The sequence below is a fragment of the Hipposideros armiger genome, unplaced genomic scaffold (assembly GCF_001890085.2).
Source record: "Hipposideros armiger isolate ML-2016 unplaced genomic scaffold, ASM189008v1 scaffold_783, whole genome shotgun sequence".
In the NCBI taxonomy this organism is placed as follows: Eukaryota; Metazoa; Chordata; class Mammalia; order Chiroptera; family Hipposideridae; genus Hipposideros; species Hipposideros armiger.
The window spans coordinates 179,482-195,543 of NW_017732133.1; the positions used below are offsets into that span (position 1 = coordinate 179,482).

Genomic DNA, 16,062 nt, shown 5'->3' on the forward strand with positions numbered 1-16,062 from the left:
GGGGGACAGTCTCTAGATTCTGATAGTCTGCATGGTTCAGATACAATGTTTTTGTTGTTGTGTTCTTTCATTTATAAGCTATCCATTTCTCCTAAAACATTTGACAGTCTCATTAATAAGTTGCTATCTTAAAACATTAACATATAAAATAATGTAAACCTGAAGTACAAGTTTTAGAAGGAAATTATACCAAGTAATTTTTTAATATAACTACTTGAAAATGTATAATCTTATTAGAATATTCCTTTTTATAATCTTTCTGTTAATATATTATCAGTGTATAGAATCTGAAGTGTAAAATTTTATTTCATAAATGAATTTTGGGCTTCTTAACTGCTAAGGAGACTATTAATAATTTGTTATTTTATCATGTATCAACCTTAAATACAGGATTACTTTACACTTGTATAAGGCTTCACAAGTTCCAAACTGAAATATTTCAGTATGTTTATAAAACAGTCTCTTAAATTTAAATTTGTTTAATAACATAAAAAGTCTTTGTGTTGAGACAGGCCAGGGCTAGGTCACTGTACAGTGTTGATTGACTGGTCTGCCTAGGGTATCTGGTTGAGGGGTGTCCTGGCTAACCATGGAGAGTTGTAGTCAGACATTGCAAGAACTGGATACTGCATTACTCTTACTCCATAGAAATCACTCTTTTCCATTTAAAGATTGAGAACCTCGACCCTCGAGGCATTCAGCTGTCAGCTCTTTTCATGAGTGGCGTGGACATGGCCCTGTTTGCAAACGACGCGTGTGGCCAGCCCGTGCCCTGGGAACACTGCTGTCCTTGGATGTATTTTGATGGGAAGCTCTTCCAGTCCAAACTCCTCAGAGCAAGCCGGGAAAAGACCCCACTCATCGACCTCTGTGATGGTCAGGTCAGTTGTAGGAACATAGGCTGGTAGGGGTGGGGAGGAGGAGCTGGCTGCCTCTAACCAGAGGAAAATAAACTCACTGGCTATTAGGCCATCTTTCATACAGAATTTATAATGACCCCATGCTACAGGATTCTCTTTTAGATTGGGCCCAGCCCCGCGTGTGAGTAAATATAAGTTCAGTGCCCATGTGAGCTGAGCTCTGGATACACAGTACACTCTGTTCTCATTATTCACAGTAATTATATTCTATAAGTTTGCCTCGAACACTGAATTAGCAGATACAAAACCTCTGGTCTTAGGAGAAATACAGGGTTAGGTTCCTGTGATCCTCCAGTCACAACATCTTTGTCATCTGATCAACACATAACCTCGTTTATTTGTGTTTCTGTTTAAAGACATCTTAATGAATATACAGAGGGTACCCAAAAAAATGAAGACACGTTTTAAGACAATATCGCTTTAAATGTGTATCCACTTTTTTGGCACCCCCGGTATATTGCCAATTTGCTCACATTGAACTCAGGGCTAGCAGCACTATTAGTCAGCCTGAACAAAAGCTCATCTAACACGTATTTTCTCCATGAGGCACATCACAGCCTGGCACTTAGAGAGCACAGACAGCACTCAGCACTGTGCGTGAGGCCTTGTCAAACAGCACAGCCACCCACAAAAAACGAAAAATGTAGCACTAAGTAGATGGCAAAGAGGACACTTGTTTACAGTATACAAGTGGAACCAAGAAGGCAAAGCGTCACCTTCTTCAACTTCAGCTGGCAACTCAAACTGTCCCCCTCTCTGTGCATGTCTGTAAATGACCACAAGAATGCCACAAGTATTGATTTTGAGGCTACAAATACATTTTAGCAAGTAGGTGAATTCACCAATGTGGAACTCATAAATAATAAGGATCATCTGTGCCTTTTTAAAATCCTGGTTTAAAAATAAAGTGAAGTAGGTTATCAGGTTATTTTGTCCCAATGCATGAAAGAGGCTCACTTTGGCTTCAGACTTTTAAAACTTAGACAACAAAATATGCAGTCTCTAAGGACTGGTTTATGGAGTAAGCAGATTTTCAAATTTCCTGGTTAAAGACTGGTTGTACAAAGACTGAAATTGAATATTATAGATGTTAGATGAGCTTTGTTCAGACCGCGTTATAACGCTGCTGACCCTGAGTTCAGTGGAATTTGACACACACAAGTTGTATCAGCCACATTTGAGCGGGCGATGTTGTTTCCACGATGTACCTAACATGAAATGGCTGAATAGTCATCTCACGAGCAGCCTCACAGACAGGTCAGGTCCCGCCCCAAAGAGAGCGCTCCAGGCTTACCTTAGGAAGGACCTATTACTCTGTGCCTCAATTCCCTCTCTTTAAAATGCAGTGAACACCTGACCTAATACTAAATTGATTTCGAGAATTAAATTCAGTTTCAGTTAATAAGTTGTAAAGTAAATGGTTCTTACCTGAAGATATGCTCAGACAGTAGGAATTCATATTTGTTTTTTGAGATTAAGAGGCATCTTAATTTTTTTTGGCATTTTTTTCTTTTGTGGTCATGTTTACATTCTGCAAACAAGTACTGCTGAGCAGACATGGCACAGCGTTCAACGTGTCATTTCTTTCCTGTTCATTCCAACTCAACAAACCTTGTGAGTCACGTTTTCACATGCTGATGCTTGACTTGCAGGCCGAGCAAGCTGCCAAGGTAGAAAAGATGCGGCAGAGCATCCTGGAAGGGCTGAACTTCTCCCGGCAGAGCCTTCCGCTCCCGTTCCCACCGCCCTCAGCGCTGCCTTTCTACCCTGCCTCTGTGTACCCAAGGCACTTTGGGCCTGTGCCCCCGGCTCAGGGCCGAGGGCGGGGCTTTGCAGGTGAGTGTGTCCACCACTGTAGGTAGGGCCTTGCTGGTGTGGGGAGACAGCCGCACACACAGCTTGTAGGCCTTCTTAGTCGGCCACGTCTTGCTGTTTTGAGACCTTGTAATTAACTGCCAGGCTTAGTTAGGAAGTTTGCAGCAACAGCTCTTCATATTCAGAAGGAGCCAACTTGATCCCAGAAGAGATTCTGAGAAAGGGAGCTACAAAAACTATTGCAGAGATGAGATTTAAAATGAGTCAGTATCACTGAAAACTGTTTACGCTTATGATTGAAGGTTTTCTCTAATGAGGTTAGGGAGCCCTCCTCCAGTAAAGCCACCTCCTGGCCAGTGACTGAGCCGCACGATAGTGCCCGGCTCAGGGGGCTTCTTCAAGATTGGGTGAGGTGACGTTTCAGTGTTCCAGTGGTGACAAGATGGGCAGAGAGACCCCTCCCTGGCAGTTGATGATGTAAGGACAAAAACTGAAGGAGACGGGGGTCTGCCCAAAAGCCCACCGGGGGCTCTCCCCTGAACCCATTTCCTCATGGCTTCTCCATCTCTCTCCACCTGGGTCCCACAGGAGTCTGTGGCTTTGGAGGCCCCTATGGGGAAACTGTAGCAACAGGCGCTTACCGTGCCTTCCGCGTGGCGACGGCAGCAGGACACTGTGGAGCCTTCTCAGGCACTGACGGCAGCAGGACTAGCAAGCCGCAGGGTGGTAATTATGCCATGCCTCCTCCTCGAGCTTCCGCCCGCCAGCAGCTTCCCCGCTCCTCTGGCTCCCCTTCCTCCTCTACTGTCCTGACGCCAGCACCACCTCCTTTTCATGAGGCCCCCGCCTGGCATTTGTTTCTGCTCCTCTCCCAACCCCTGTCTGCCCTGAGGTCTCTGCAGCAGCTCTGCTGGCCCATCTCTGCCTTCCAGCAGAGCCATCACATGTCCATACACAGCTTCTCTGTGCACACAGCTCACTAACCCTCACCTCCTGTGTCGCACAGGCTGCCCAGGAATACCCAGTGATGTGTCTTTCCTACCGTATTCCCCAGCAGCCCCCTCTTGGTAAAGAGGATTATGCGTGTATAGAAGATTCTAAGGTCACAGTAGAATTCCTGGCATAAAAACATCACAGTTTGTTTCATAGAAACATTTTAAAAGAAACATCTGATATTAGATATATAAATAAGTTAGTTTTAAATTCCCATTGTTTCTCTTCTCATTTGTATTAGGCTTGCAAGGGAGAAAAATCTTAGTTTAGTTTTGAAATAATGTTTTGTGATTTTGAAGCCTGTGACTTGTGGCTTTGTTACAAATCCTCCATTTTGGAACTACGGATCTAAACCTGGCCATCCAGTCTACATTACAGGGTTATTCAGATACATTTTTAAGTAAGTTTAAGGATAAGCAAGGCTTTTGTTCTTGACCAGGAATGTTTTTCCAGCTCAGTTACTTGTGTGTTTATGGAGGCGTGCGAGAGAAATCTGTATAGCAGTAAGACTCTCACAGACAAATGCAGCCCCTCTGGCCGCAGGAGCGTTTCTGTCCTCCCCACTGGACTTGCATGCCCCTTTCCTGCCTCCCTGGATGCTTTTCTCCCTCTTCCTGCATCATGCAGCGCACACTGACGCGTACTCTCTGCTTCACAGTCAGCTTCAGCTCCTTGCAGCCCTGGCCTGGAAACTCATGCTAGCCTGTAGCCGGGATAAAACGCTGGTTGAGGGGTGGGGGGGATGTCTTAGGGTGAAATGACAAGAGGAAGCTGCTTCCTAATTTCCCCCATATGTGTCTGGAACTCAGATCTGGCCACATATGGCTCTTGAGCATTTAAACTGTGACTCTTCCAACCTGAGCTGTGTCCCAAGCGCAAAATACACTTAGATTTTAAAGACTCAATATGGAAGAAAGAATTCAAAATGCCTCACTAAAAATTTTTTATATTTATTACATGTTTGAAAACTATTACTTTGGAAATATTGCATTAGGATAGCTATTATTAAAATATATTTCTTATGTTTCTTTGTACTTTTGTAATGTGGCTTCTGGAAAATGTAAGGCTTGTCACAGATTTTGTTGGACAGCACTGTCTGGCTGCTAGAGCACCATGACTAACACCTAGACAATGGAGAGTTTATGATAATCCATTCCATTGTCTTGAAAACAAGATGCTTGAGGTTCTGTTTCATTTTGTTTTTATCAGAAGTTTTTTTATCATCAGTTAATTATTTAAGAATTTTCTTAAGTCAGAAAAACCTTAGAATATGCAGGCTACTGGTAATTAATAGAAGTTAGTGAATACAATGAATTTGTATTCAGAATTCCCAGCATAAGGGAATTCTAATTTAACAACACAGAAAGAAATAACAGGCTAGGTTTACTGATTAATTTCTGTAATGTTTGGTTAAGGTAGTAAACTTGGTAGTAATTACCCAAGGAGAAGATAATACTGTAGAAGACATACCATATGCCCCAAGGACAGTACTTGAGGGAATGCATTTCGATCTTGCATACTTTAGTTGTGACCTGTTTCAGTTGTCATGAGTTCTTTGAGTAGCCAGCACATTTGTCTTACTTTCAGGTGTATATTTAACAACAGTTAAAAATGTTAAAATCTGGGCTGGCCGAGTGGCTCAGTTGGTTAAGAGCTTGCTCAAGAGTTTGAGCTCTGAGCAACAGCAGTTCGACTCCCGGCCCGAGCTGAGCTGTCGCTGAGCTGCCAACCAGTGGCAGGATGGCTCAGCAAAAAAAAAAAAAAAAAAAAATTTAAAATCTAACAATGTGCACATAGATACTCCACATGATAAAAAAGAAAAAAATAAGTCTTCACAAGGCAGGAGAAAGGCCTTCATATGAAATATAAAGCACAATTGGAAAGAAAATGCTTACCTGTTTCTCTTTACCATTCTTCTTAATTCTAGGATTGTAAAGATTTTTTGTGTGTGTCTATTTTTCGTGTAGGAATCCAACCTATACCTTCTCAGGGAGGGAAGCTGGAAATAGCTGGCACTGTGGTTGGCCACTGGGCTGGGAGCAGACGGGGCCGTGGAGGCCGTGGGCCTTTCCCCCTACAGGTTGTTTCTGTTGGAGGACCAGCAAGAGGGTAAGTGCTGAACAATGAAACATATAAATAAACAACAGCATCTTACTTGCTTTTTCCAGTTATGAGTTTACTAGAAACACTTTTGTATCATTAAACACACTCTTCTTTAACACTTTTAGTGCTTTCATAGGATTGCATTATATATAGCATTATGTAATTATTTAAATCATTATTAATTATTCACACATTACTCGGTTAACCATTTTTTAATGTTTAAAATGGCATTTTTGAAGTGTATTGTTTTTCAAATTGCATGTTCTGAATATAGACCAAAGCTATAAGATTGATTGCTTGGAATAAATCTGTGATATGACCATGATTTAATTAATAAACTCAGTGCTTCCTATAGCGTTAGATTATATACCTTTAAACCCATTTGATATTATTTTCAATGTTTAAATGCTGTCTGCGACAAATTTCAAGTCTTTCTTCTTTTGTCCCCTTTTATTTATTCAGGCGTCCAAGAGGAGTTATTTCCACCCCGGTGATCAGAACATTTGGAAGAGGTGGAAGGTACTATGGCAGAGGTTACAAAAGCCAGGGTGCAATTCAGGTAATAACACGCATACTGCTGGTGCTGGTGCATTGCTGAGTGCCTTGTCTTCTGGGCTAGTGTTTCAGTGCTGGTGTCAGACAGGGCGGCTGTTGGGGTGTTTCTGTGGGGCATCTAATATAATGGTGGCATGTGGTACCTACCAGCTGCAAGTCCCTCAACTCACATCATTTCTGTGAGACTTGTACTCATGTCCACAGCTGCTCGTAGGAATTGACTGAGAGGAATCCAGGGCCAGTAGTGGTGTTTATATTATAAAGCATTATTTAGGTAAGTAGCACTTAGGATTTAAAAATAAAATTGTGACTTGCAGTGCTGGGACAGTTTGTCTGTTTCTCCTTCTGGACCATCGTGACTAACTCCTCCCTGGAAGGTTCAGCCCCGGAGGAAACAAGCCGCACGCCCATCTCCAGGGAAGAGCTGGAGCGCTCTTCTGCTCTGGAAAGTCAGGAATGAATTGCCCTTCGAGAAGGATCTTTTTAGAATACCAGTCAGTGCTAACACTGTAGTATATTGTCTTCACTTCTTGAATTATGATATTTAATCAACGTGTGCAGTGTTTTCCAGTGCTATCCATGTAAACATTAGCAGGAGTACACTCTTGTGACTCAATAATAATCCATATTTGGAAACTTAATTGGATAAGAGAAAATAAAACTGCCTTTACTAGGTAATTTTAGCATATTGGTAACTTATGTTTTAATGAAATACATCAAGTCAAATACAGAGGCAATTCCTCCCTTGAAAGTGGGGTGCAGGCAGCCCCTTTTTGCAGCACAGCATCCAGCAAGGGGGAGGGACTCTGCTCAGTCTGCCCCACCCCCCAACCCTGACCTTCCTCTGCCTTCACAGAGATGCCATTTTGAGCCAAAGGCACTGTTAGCCCCTCAACAGGTTTAGGAGAGGGAGGAGACTGCCACCCTTGTTGGGGCTCCAACCCAGAGCCCGTCCTATAAAGGTGACCCTTGTGGTGTGTTATCAGCATCCTTAGTGGACATGGGGGCATTTCCTGAGCTAGTAGTAGGGGATGTGTGTCCCCACGTTACTTAAACACTTTTATTTTTATTTTAATGTAAAACATATACCAAAAACCACACAAAACAATGTGTAGCTTAATGCGTTATAAGGCAGATAGCCGTGTGCCATCACTGTGTGATGGATAAACAGCATCAGCAGCCATATCCAGAGCTCCTCACTCGGGCTCCCTGCGCCTCCCTCCTCCTCCCTCCATCCAAAATAACCATGACCCAGAACCGACGCTGTTCTCAGTCATCTCATCCTGTCTGTGATTTTATCGTTCATGTGTGCGTCGCTAGACAACGGTGGAGAGTTTTGTTCATTTTCTGTTAGTTTGCTCTGTATGAGTCTCCCTCCCTTTCTTGTCCTTCATTTTATCTGTTGAAGGACAACCCAGGCATTTCCCAACAGACTTGTGGATTCTGCGGAGTGCACACTGCCAGTGCTCTTCCCCGTGTGGCTCTGTTCAAGTCTTCCTTGCTCGCTGGTGGCTGGTTCCCGGTGCTGCCTCATTCTCAGGTTTGTCCCTGCGGCAAGACTGGAGTGCAGCTGCATGCGTTCATGTCTTCTTTGTTTTTCTGTGTTGGACCCATTGGTGCCTCGATGACTAGACCCACTCATCACTAGGGATTGCATGCAGAATGAAGATGTTCTCAACCGACCGTTTCTTCATTTATTGGAGTATCTTTATAAAAAGATGCTTCCCCTTGCCGCCTGTTTAGTGCTGGAGGGTTACAGCCCTTACAGGAAAGGCAAGGTCATGTGGTGCTGACCATCTTAGGCTACTGAGCCCTTTGCTGTGACCTTGGGTGCTCGGTAGCTTCCTGTCTAAGGTGTCACCCAGCCAGCAGACCTGCAGCCTCTGCTTCTCATAGTGTCTTGCTTGCTTTAGTGGAAAATGGCTTTTCAGCACCACAGTATCGGCGCCAATGTGCTCTGACTGCCATGGGGTCAGTCCCTGTTCCTGGTCTCTGTGTACACAGACACAGCCTCATTTCTTCATACATGAACATGCACACACACACATATGCTTTTTATTATATATGTATTTTTAAGATAGAATCTTCATGAATTCACTGATGTTTCCAATTCAAACTGAAGACTATGATGCTTTCATGTGGCCTCTTTGTTACGTCTGGCTGTCCTTTCTTCCACACCAAGTTACCGCTCCTGGGCTTTTCCTGTGGACAGAGCTAGAGGAGAAGGTGTGCACATGCACATTGTGCATGCTGTGCATATACATGTATTACACGTATGTGTATGCTGCTGCATTTTTTATTTATTTTTATTTATTTTTTTAATTGGGGAATTGGGGGATGGGAACAGTGCTGGGGAATTGGGGGAAGGGGAACAGACAAGTAGCTGTCGTTTTGTTCTTCAGTCTAGTTGTGGAGGACGTTGCTTCACTGGCCCAAGTTGGCACCATTATTGCGCTCTTCCCAGGCGAGGCACATCAGTGGCCGGCTTCTGGATGGCCGCTCACGGCGGCTGCTGGGCGGCGGCTGCTGGCTGCTGGCCACACACGGTAGCCCATGGCAACCCACTGCAGCAGGGGCTGCAGCCTACGCCGTAGCCGGCGACTCATGGCAGCCCAGCTCCAGGTTGAGCTGTTGTTCAGCATCTTAGCTGTAGAGGGCAGTGTCACTGGCCCTCATATGTGGGATCCGAACCGGGGCCCTCTGGCGTCCCAAGCCAGCTCCTAACCACCGCGCCACTCGGCCGGCCCTGCATTTTTTTTTTTCCCAATGAAATAGTTTAAAAGTTTATATTGACTCTTGATTCAAATTTAGGACTTCAGAAATTTGATGTAAACTTTACTGTTTGTCCCTGTATGTCCTTTCTTCCATCCTGAGACTCTTGGTTGCTAATAACCCAGGGGATGATTGATTTAGAGTGTCCCATAATGCGTCATGTACTTCATTCCTTACTGTACACACGGGCGGCTTAGAACAGCTACTACTGCCATCACCAGCACCATCACTGAAGACAGGTAAAACATTGGCATATGCACTCCCCCTCTTTCTTGCATTTGAAAAGCGTATCTGTGCTGTTACTGTCTGCATCGTCTGAGCGTCCAGCAGTGACCCACGGCACTTCCTTCAGCCTCATCTGTCCTGGTTCCAAGCATTGCCGTGTCCCAGGCCCCGCCAATATGTCTGCAGATCTACCTTGCCCTTCTGAGGCTCTTCCTTTAGTAGATTCCTCAGGGGGGGTCTATGGAAAGAATATTCAGTTGGTAAACAGTTGTTTTCCTAATGTAGGCATATGTCAGATATTGTGGGTTTGGTTCCAGACCACCACAATAAAGCGAGTCGTAATCCTTTTGCTCGTGGAGGGTCCTGTCTTCAGTTTGTAAAAAAAAAAAAGGCACTATCTCTAAGTGCAGTAAAGTGAGGCGTGTCTGTACCTGAAAGCACTGATTCACAGCTCCTCAGGTATCTTACATACATAATACCATTTTCTTCTGTCCTAAGCTTTGCTGTCAAAGACCGACAAAAATTTAATTCTTTCTCTTTGAAGTCGTTTGCCATTTTGGCCTAAATGCCCAATGGTTTTTATTGTGCCATCAAAGTTTAATGATGCACCTGCTGCTGGTGGCTGAGGGCCAGCACACTCGGTACAGGATATGCTCTTTCCAAAAGCAATTTCAGATCTTGTTTTTCGTCAGAAAGTTTTTTTTGAATTACTAGTTTTTCATTTCTCTTCTTTTTCTTGTTTTAATCTCTAGTGCCCTTGTGCTAGTCCTTCTGGGTCTGTCTGCAGTGTTCGTCATACCCTCTGTTCCCTTTTATCGCTTCCTTTTTTTTTTTTTAAGATTTTTATTGGGGAATTGGGATGGGAACAGTGCTGGGGAATTAGGGGAAGGGGAACAGACAAGTTGCTGTCCTTTGGTTCTTCAGTCTAGTTGTGGAGGACGTTGCTTCACTGGCCCAAGTTGGCACCATCATTGCGCTCTTCCCGGGCAAGGCAGATCAGTCGCCAGCTTCTGGACGGCTGCTCACGCTGGCTGCTGGCCACACACGGTAGCCCATGGCAACCCACTGCCACAGGGGCTGCAGCCTACGCCGTCGCCGGCGACTCACAGCAGCCCAGCTCCAGGTTGAGCTGTTGTTCAGCATCTTAGCTGTGGAGGGCAGTGTCACTGGCCCTCATATGTGGGATCCGAACCGGGGCCCTCTGGCGTCCCAAGCCAGCTCTTAACCAACGCGCCACTCGGCCGGCCCTCTTCCTTTCTTTTTTTGAGATATAACTCACATACTATACAATTCACCTGTTTGAAGTATACAGTTCAGTCTATTCTTAAGGTCATGCAGGAGTTACCACTAAATCCAGAACATTCATCACATCGGGAAGAAACCCCTTACTCATGAGCAGTCACTACCCGCCCCTTAACCCCTGCCAACCACAGATCTGCTTTCTGTCTTGGTGGACCTGCCGTCTGTACCTGTCAATAGATGCATGTGTGTCACATATCAGCACTTTATCCCTTTCTATTGCCAAGGAATACTTCATTGTGTGGATAGCCCACACTTTGTTCGTTCATCAGTTGATGGACATTTAGGTTTTTCTTGAGGGGGGGGGGCTGTTATGAATAATGCTGTGAACATAAATATGTACAAGTTTGGTTTTCCCCTATGTTTTATTGAGATATAATCAATATACATAATGTTACATTAGTTTCAGGTATACAACATAATGATTCAATGTTTGTGTATATTGCAAAATGATTACCACATTAAGTCTAGTTAACATCACCTCACATAGTTAAAAAACTCTTTATGATGAGAGCTTTTTAAGATCTACTCTTTTAGCAAACTTCAGATACACAAAGTGTTGTTAACTGCAGTCATTATGTACAAGTTTTTGTGTGGACATGTTTTTAGTTCTCTTGGGTATGTAGGTAGGAGTGAATTCCTGGATCATGTATGGTGATTCGGTTTAGCTGTTTGAGGAGCCACCAAACTGTTTTCCAGAGTGGCAGCACCATTCCCAGCAGCAGTGTCTGAAGGTTCTGATTGTGACATTCTCGGCAACACTTGTTACTTGTCTTTGAGTTTAGCTGTCCCAGTAGGTATTATAGAAAGGGGAATCAAATGTAGTTTTGATTTGCACTGCTCTTTGTTTTCTTCCGATTTTAAAATTTTCCTTCGGCTATTGTTTATTTGGTGTGTTTCTTTTAGTTTAATCTTCATTTTTGGAATGGTCTTCTCTTTTTATTTTGAATTCTTCCTTAAGTTTTTCACCTCACTTCCTAGCTTTTCCTGGTTTGATCTGTGCTGCTCCCCCACGTTCTGCCCTGTCAGAGCTCATTTTGAAATCAGAGGGATCAGTCTTGGTCTTTTACGGACATGCTTTTCTAACACATTTCATTCTCTGTAGGGATGTTTCATCCTTTATATTCCTGTAATGGTGTCACGTGCCGTTTCACCTTACTACCTTGTGTCACTCATTTTTAGGTGACATTAGTGTTCTTTAATCTCGAGGAGGACAGATAATGAAGGGCAGCTTGCTTCCTGAGAGTTTCTGACCCGTCTCTCCTGTCTCTGTTGTTGCCGTCCTGGTGGGGCCATTTCTAAGAGGATGTATGCAGAGGAGGCTGTGCTGCCCTGTGCTTGTGGTCATTTGGTGGTGGGGGTAGACAAGCTGGCTCTCCTCCTGGCATTCCTTTTGCATCCTCCATGCACACCCTCATGTCCCCCCAGAGTGACTGAGCAGGTTCCCTAATATACAGGCTCCTTGCCTGAGTTCCTGCAGCAGGCATCCGTGAGAGGCTGCTTTGTCACCCCTGGCAATACCGCTGGAGGTGTTTGTTTAGTCCAGCGAGTGGACTTTTTCCTGAGAGAGTGAGGGCATTGAAAATTGAAAGCATGTACTTGAAATCTTCAGTATTGTTTTTTTTCCCCTTCTTGGCCCGCCTATATTTTTATATTATTTATCTCAAGTTTCCAAGAAAATAACAGTAGTATAGACTTCTGGAAAAGTTTATATTAGTGTTTCTGAGCTCTAGGATTAAAAACTAAAATGAGAAGATATTGTGGGACGTTAAGCCCAGAGGGAGAACATGGTCACCACTGGTGTAAGAGAGGGCATCCCTAAGGCTGGGTGGGGGTGGGGGGTGGAGGAGGGGGGATTGATGTATACCTCCAGCCCCACTCTGTGGATGGCCTTTATTTTCAACCAGGCAAATAACCCCGAATCTCAGTCACAAAGACTAGAAGGCACTAACTCGATGCATCGTCCTCATGTTGAAAGGGGATATGATGTGAAGCTGGAAGATCTGTAAGCAGCTTACCTGTTATGGGCCTCAGTTTTCTCATGTGAAAGATGGCGATTTGAAGGTGAAGACCACTAAGGTTTTCTTCACCATCCAGTCAGTCTCTGACAGTGGTTCTCATCCCTGGCCATGTCACCCCCTCGGGGACATTGGCTTTATTTGGAGACCTGGTTGATTGTCCTAGCTTGAGCTGCAAGTGCTACGGGCTTCCCTGGGCAGAGGCCAGTGACGCTGCTAACCACCCTATTGTGCAAAGGACAAAATTCCGAGGTCCAAAACGTCATGGGACCAGGCTGAGAAACCGGTGATCTTAAGTTGCAAGCAACCGAAAGATCTCAGTCTGTCTTCATGGTGCCTTACAGGGAGGCTTTGTCTTTAGGAAATGTGCTGACTCAGGCTCAACATTCATTTTTTTTTTCCCCAGAAAATTGTTTTAAATCTGGTAGGAAGAGGGGGAGACCATTTCGGAAGAGATGCAGCAACACATGTAGCGATTATCAGTGCAGACTGCTTCTTGATGAGGTTGCTCAGCGATGACTTTGATTTGCTTCATTTCTCCATGTCCCAGTAGAAACCAGTGTCCTGTTGCCTGCTACAGGCAAATGTACTAGTCCATGGCCATGCGGGAGAGGGGTGGTGTGGTCTAACATTTCAGAGTAGACTTATTGAGGGGCATTTGTTACTTGAAATGACTTGCTGCTATACAAAAGGATCAAATAGGGCTCCTCAAGTGAGGATCTCCCTCATCATCAGGACACTAACTACAGGGGAGTTGAGGGACAACGGGGCCACAGAACGAAACCCGAGACAGGAGAAGCTTTTGCCAGGTGAAGGTCAATCAGAAGCAAAGACAGTGTGTTACAGTATAGAGAGTGTATATAATAGAACGTATAGAATAGAGAGGGACACAGCCATGCACTGTATTCTGTTCTTGAATCTGCAGCAAGTGTCATCAGGCTTCGGCACCCTCTCTCTCCTGCTGTTTATCGAAATCTGCCTTATCACTTGTCGTCCTTCATTTTAAACAGGGCAAGCCTCCTTATGCTGCTTCAGCAGAAGAAGTGGCCAAAGAACTGAAGTCAAGATCCGGGGAATCCAAGTCCTCCGCCGTGTCTTCAGACGGGTCCCTGGCTGAAAACGGAGCAGTGGCTGAGGAGAAGCCAGCTTCCCAGATGAACGGGAGTGCAGGCGACGCCAGGGCCCCCAGCCACTCGGAAAGTGCCTTGAACAATGACTCTAAGATGTGCAATACAAATCCTCACTTAAATGCACTAAGCACAGACAGTGCTTGCCGTGGAGCTGATGCTCTGGGGGCGGCTGTCTTAAAGCAAGAAGAATAAACTTATTTTTTATAGAGGGTGAAGGATGCTGGAAGGGTAAGGATTTAGGAATATCTGGAGAGAAAGAGAGCCTACAGTTATGTACATTTTTTCCTTTCCGTAAGAGAAAAATGAGGACTTTGGAAATTCGGATCCCTCTTTGATATCAGAGATTTAAACAACACATTTTTAGTTTTAACCAGTTGTAGTCAAAATGCTACAATAAAACAAAAAGAGAGAAAGAAAATGAAGAGCATTTGACTCCCACACTTAAAATGAAGTACACAAAGTTTAAACTGGTTATGACAAAAGCCTATAGTTGTGTTTCTTGAACTATAAAGAAAACAAATTTTGGCAGTCTTTAAGTATATATAGCTTAAAATATCATTTTTAGCATTTGGCACCATATGTATGCCATTATCTTTGATTTTGCATTACCGTTCACAAGAAAGCTTTAAGGCTTTGATTTTATGATTATGAAAGAAATAAGGCACAACCACAGTTTTTCTTTCTTACTTAAATTTCATCACTGTTGATGTGGTTCTTTTGTGTTAAAAGAAAAAGTGCAACTATCAAAACTAAAAAATTATAGAGTAATATTGCCGTTCTGCTGATTTTCAATATACAGTACATCATACATACTTTACAAGCAAGTTAAATGGAGATAAAGTTGAAATCATAGAAGATGCAAATGACCTTTCAAAATCAACACAATGTGTTCTGAAACTTTTCGTGACTTAATACCATGCATCTGTGATCAATGAACTATGTGGTTTTGAATCGGATGTAGACCATTAGTGCTACTACTTGAGCTAAACTTCTGCATGGTTCATAATTTTTAAAGTGTGTAGTTAATATTATGCATGTTATTGTCCTTTCTTCCATTCTTACCAGTATGTGCCCATTTGCAAAACAAAAATGCTAATAATCAGTAATAGTCCTATAAAAGATGTTAACTCTGTTTAGTCATTGACTGATCTTGCTCTAACCTTAAAATTTTGTGATTATTGACCTCTGTTGCATTTATTCTAAAACCCCCCCAAAATTATCTAGCTGTTTCGAATATCAACATTACCCTGGTGTATTCACTGCTGTATGCATTATTGTTCTTTGTTGCTGTTTTATGCCTTCATATTAGCAAAATATGAAATTCTGTGAAAAACAAAAAAAAATCCCTTTGATCTTTAAAAAACAAAAAAACAAAAAAAACAACCCCCCTTCTGTAGCAGGAAACAAATTGCTTGTTCTTGAGAACTTTCCCATCAAGAATTTAGTAGAAGCAGGTATACTTATATCATTTTGATGTTTTTGTTAATGTTTCCAAACAACGTACTTTGAAATCAGAATCACTTCTTATTCGTTTTCATATAATTCTCCTGATGCTCTTCATCACACATTAGTGATCAGAAACGAGATGTAATTCCCCAATCCCTGCCCGCAAGACCTGAGTAGGATCTTACTGTAAGTTGAAGGGAGTTTTGCCCTAACTCATGGATTGTGCAAGAATGAACTGCTGTTGGGTTTGACTGATTGTAGATGGGTTGTGGTGTGGTGTATTGAAGGCTATTGAATGCAACTTACAATGCTTAATAAAAATCTTTATTCTTTTAGTATAAAGTATGGCGTGGCTTTTAAATTCCTTGTAAAAACATAAATTTTACTGAGGTTTAATTCAAATTGAAATGGCTACTGAAGAGCTTGGTCAAATAAACAAGATTTAGAACTATTTTGTCCTTTGCCAAGTAATTCCAAGTTTCCAGCTCTAAAGGAAAATACATAAATAGTTAATATGAAAATGATGCTGTCTGGGTTTCATAGTTACAAAAAAAATCATTCTGATAGAGCAGGCTTGGAAATACTTTTTTTTTTAAACCCAAAGAAGAAATAAATTTGATCTTTATTAAAGTACTTTTTTTGTTAACCAAATCCATTTATTCAGATTTTTGTTTAGTTTTCACCTGTCCCTTTTTGTTCTGGGATCCACCACGTTCCACTTAATTGTCATATCTCCTCAGGCTCTTAGCTGTGACAGTTTCTCAGACTTTCCTTGTTTTTGATAAC

General features: G+C 43.0%; 1 protein-coding gene across 2 annotated transcripts in view; it reads left to right on the plus strand.

The window, feature by feature from the left end:
- Positions 1-15,727, plus strand: part of FAM120A (family with sequence similarity 120 member A) — a 112,663-nt gene extending 96,936 nt beyond the window's left edge. The window contains exons 13-18 of one of the 2 annotated variants that reach the window (XM_019628372.1): positions 672-881; positions 2,573-2,756; positions 3,324-3,461; positions 5,696-5,837; positions 6,294-6,390; positions 13,711-15,727. In XM_019628372.1, coding sequence (XP_019483917.1) covers positions 672-881; positions 2,573-2,756; positions 3,324-3,461; positions 5,696-5,837; positions 6,294-6,390; positions 13,711-14,022 — 1,083 coding nt within the window. In that variant the 3' untranslated portion in view covers positions 14,023-15,727. The remainder of the gene's footprint in view (positions 1-671; positions 882-2,572; positions 2,757-3,323; positions 3,462-5,695; positions 5,838-6,293; positions 6,391-13,710) is intronic. The other variant, XM_019628373.1, reaches the window with a different exon arrangement.
- The last annotated feature ends 335 nt before the right edge of the window (positions 15,728-16,062 follow it).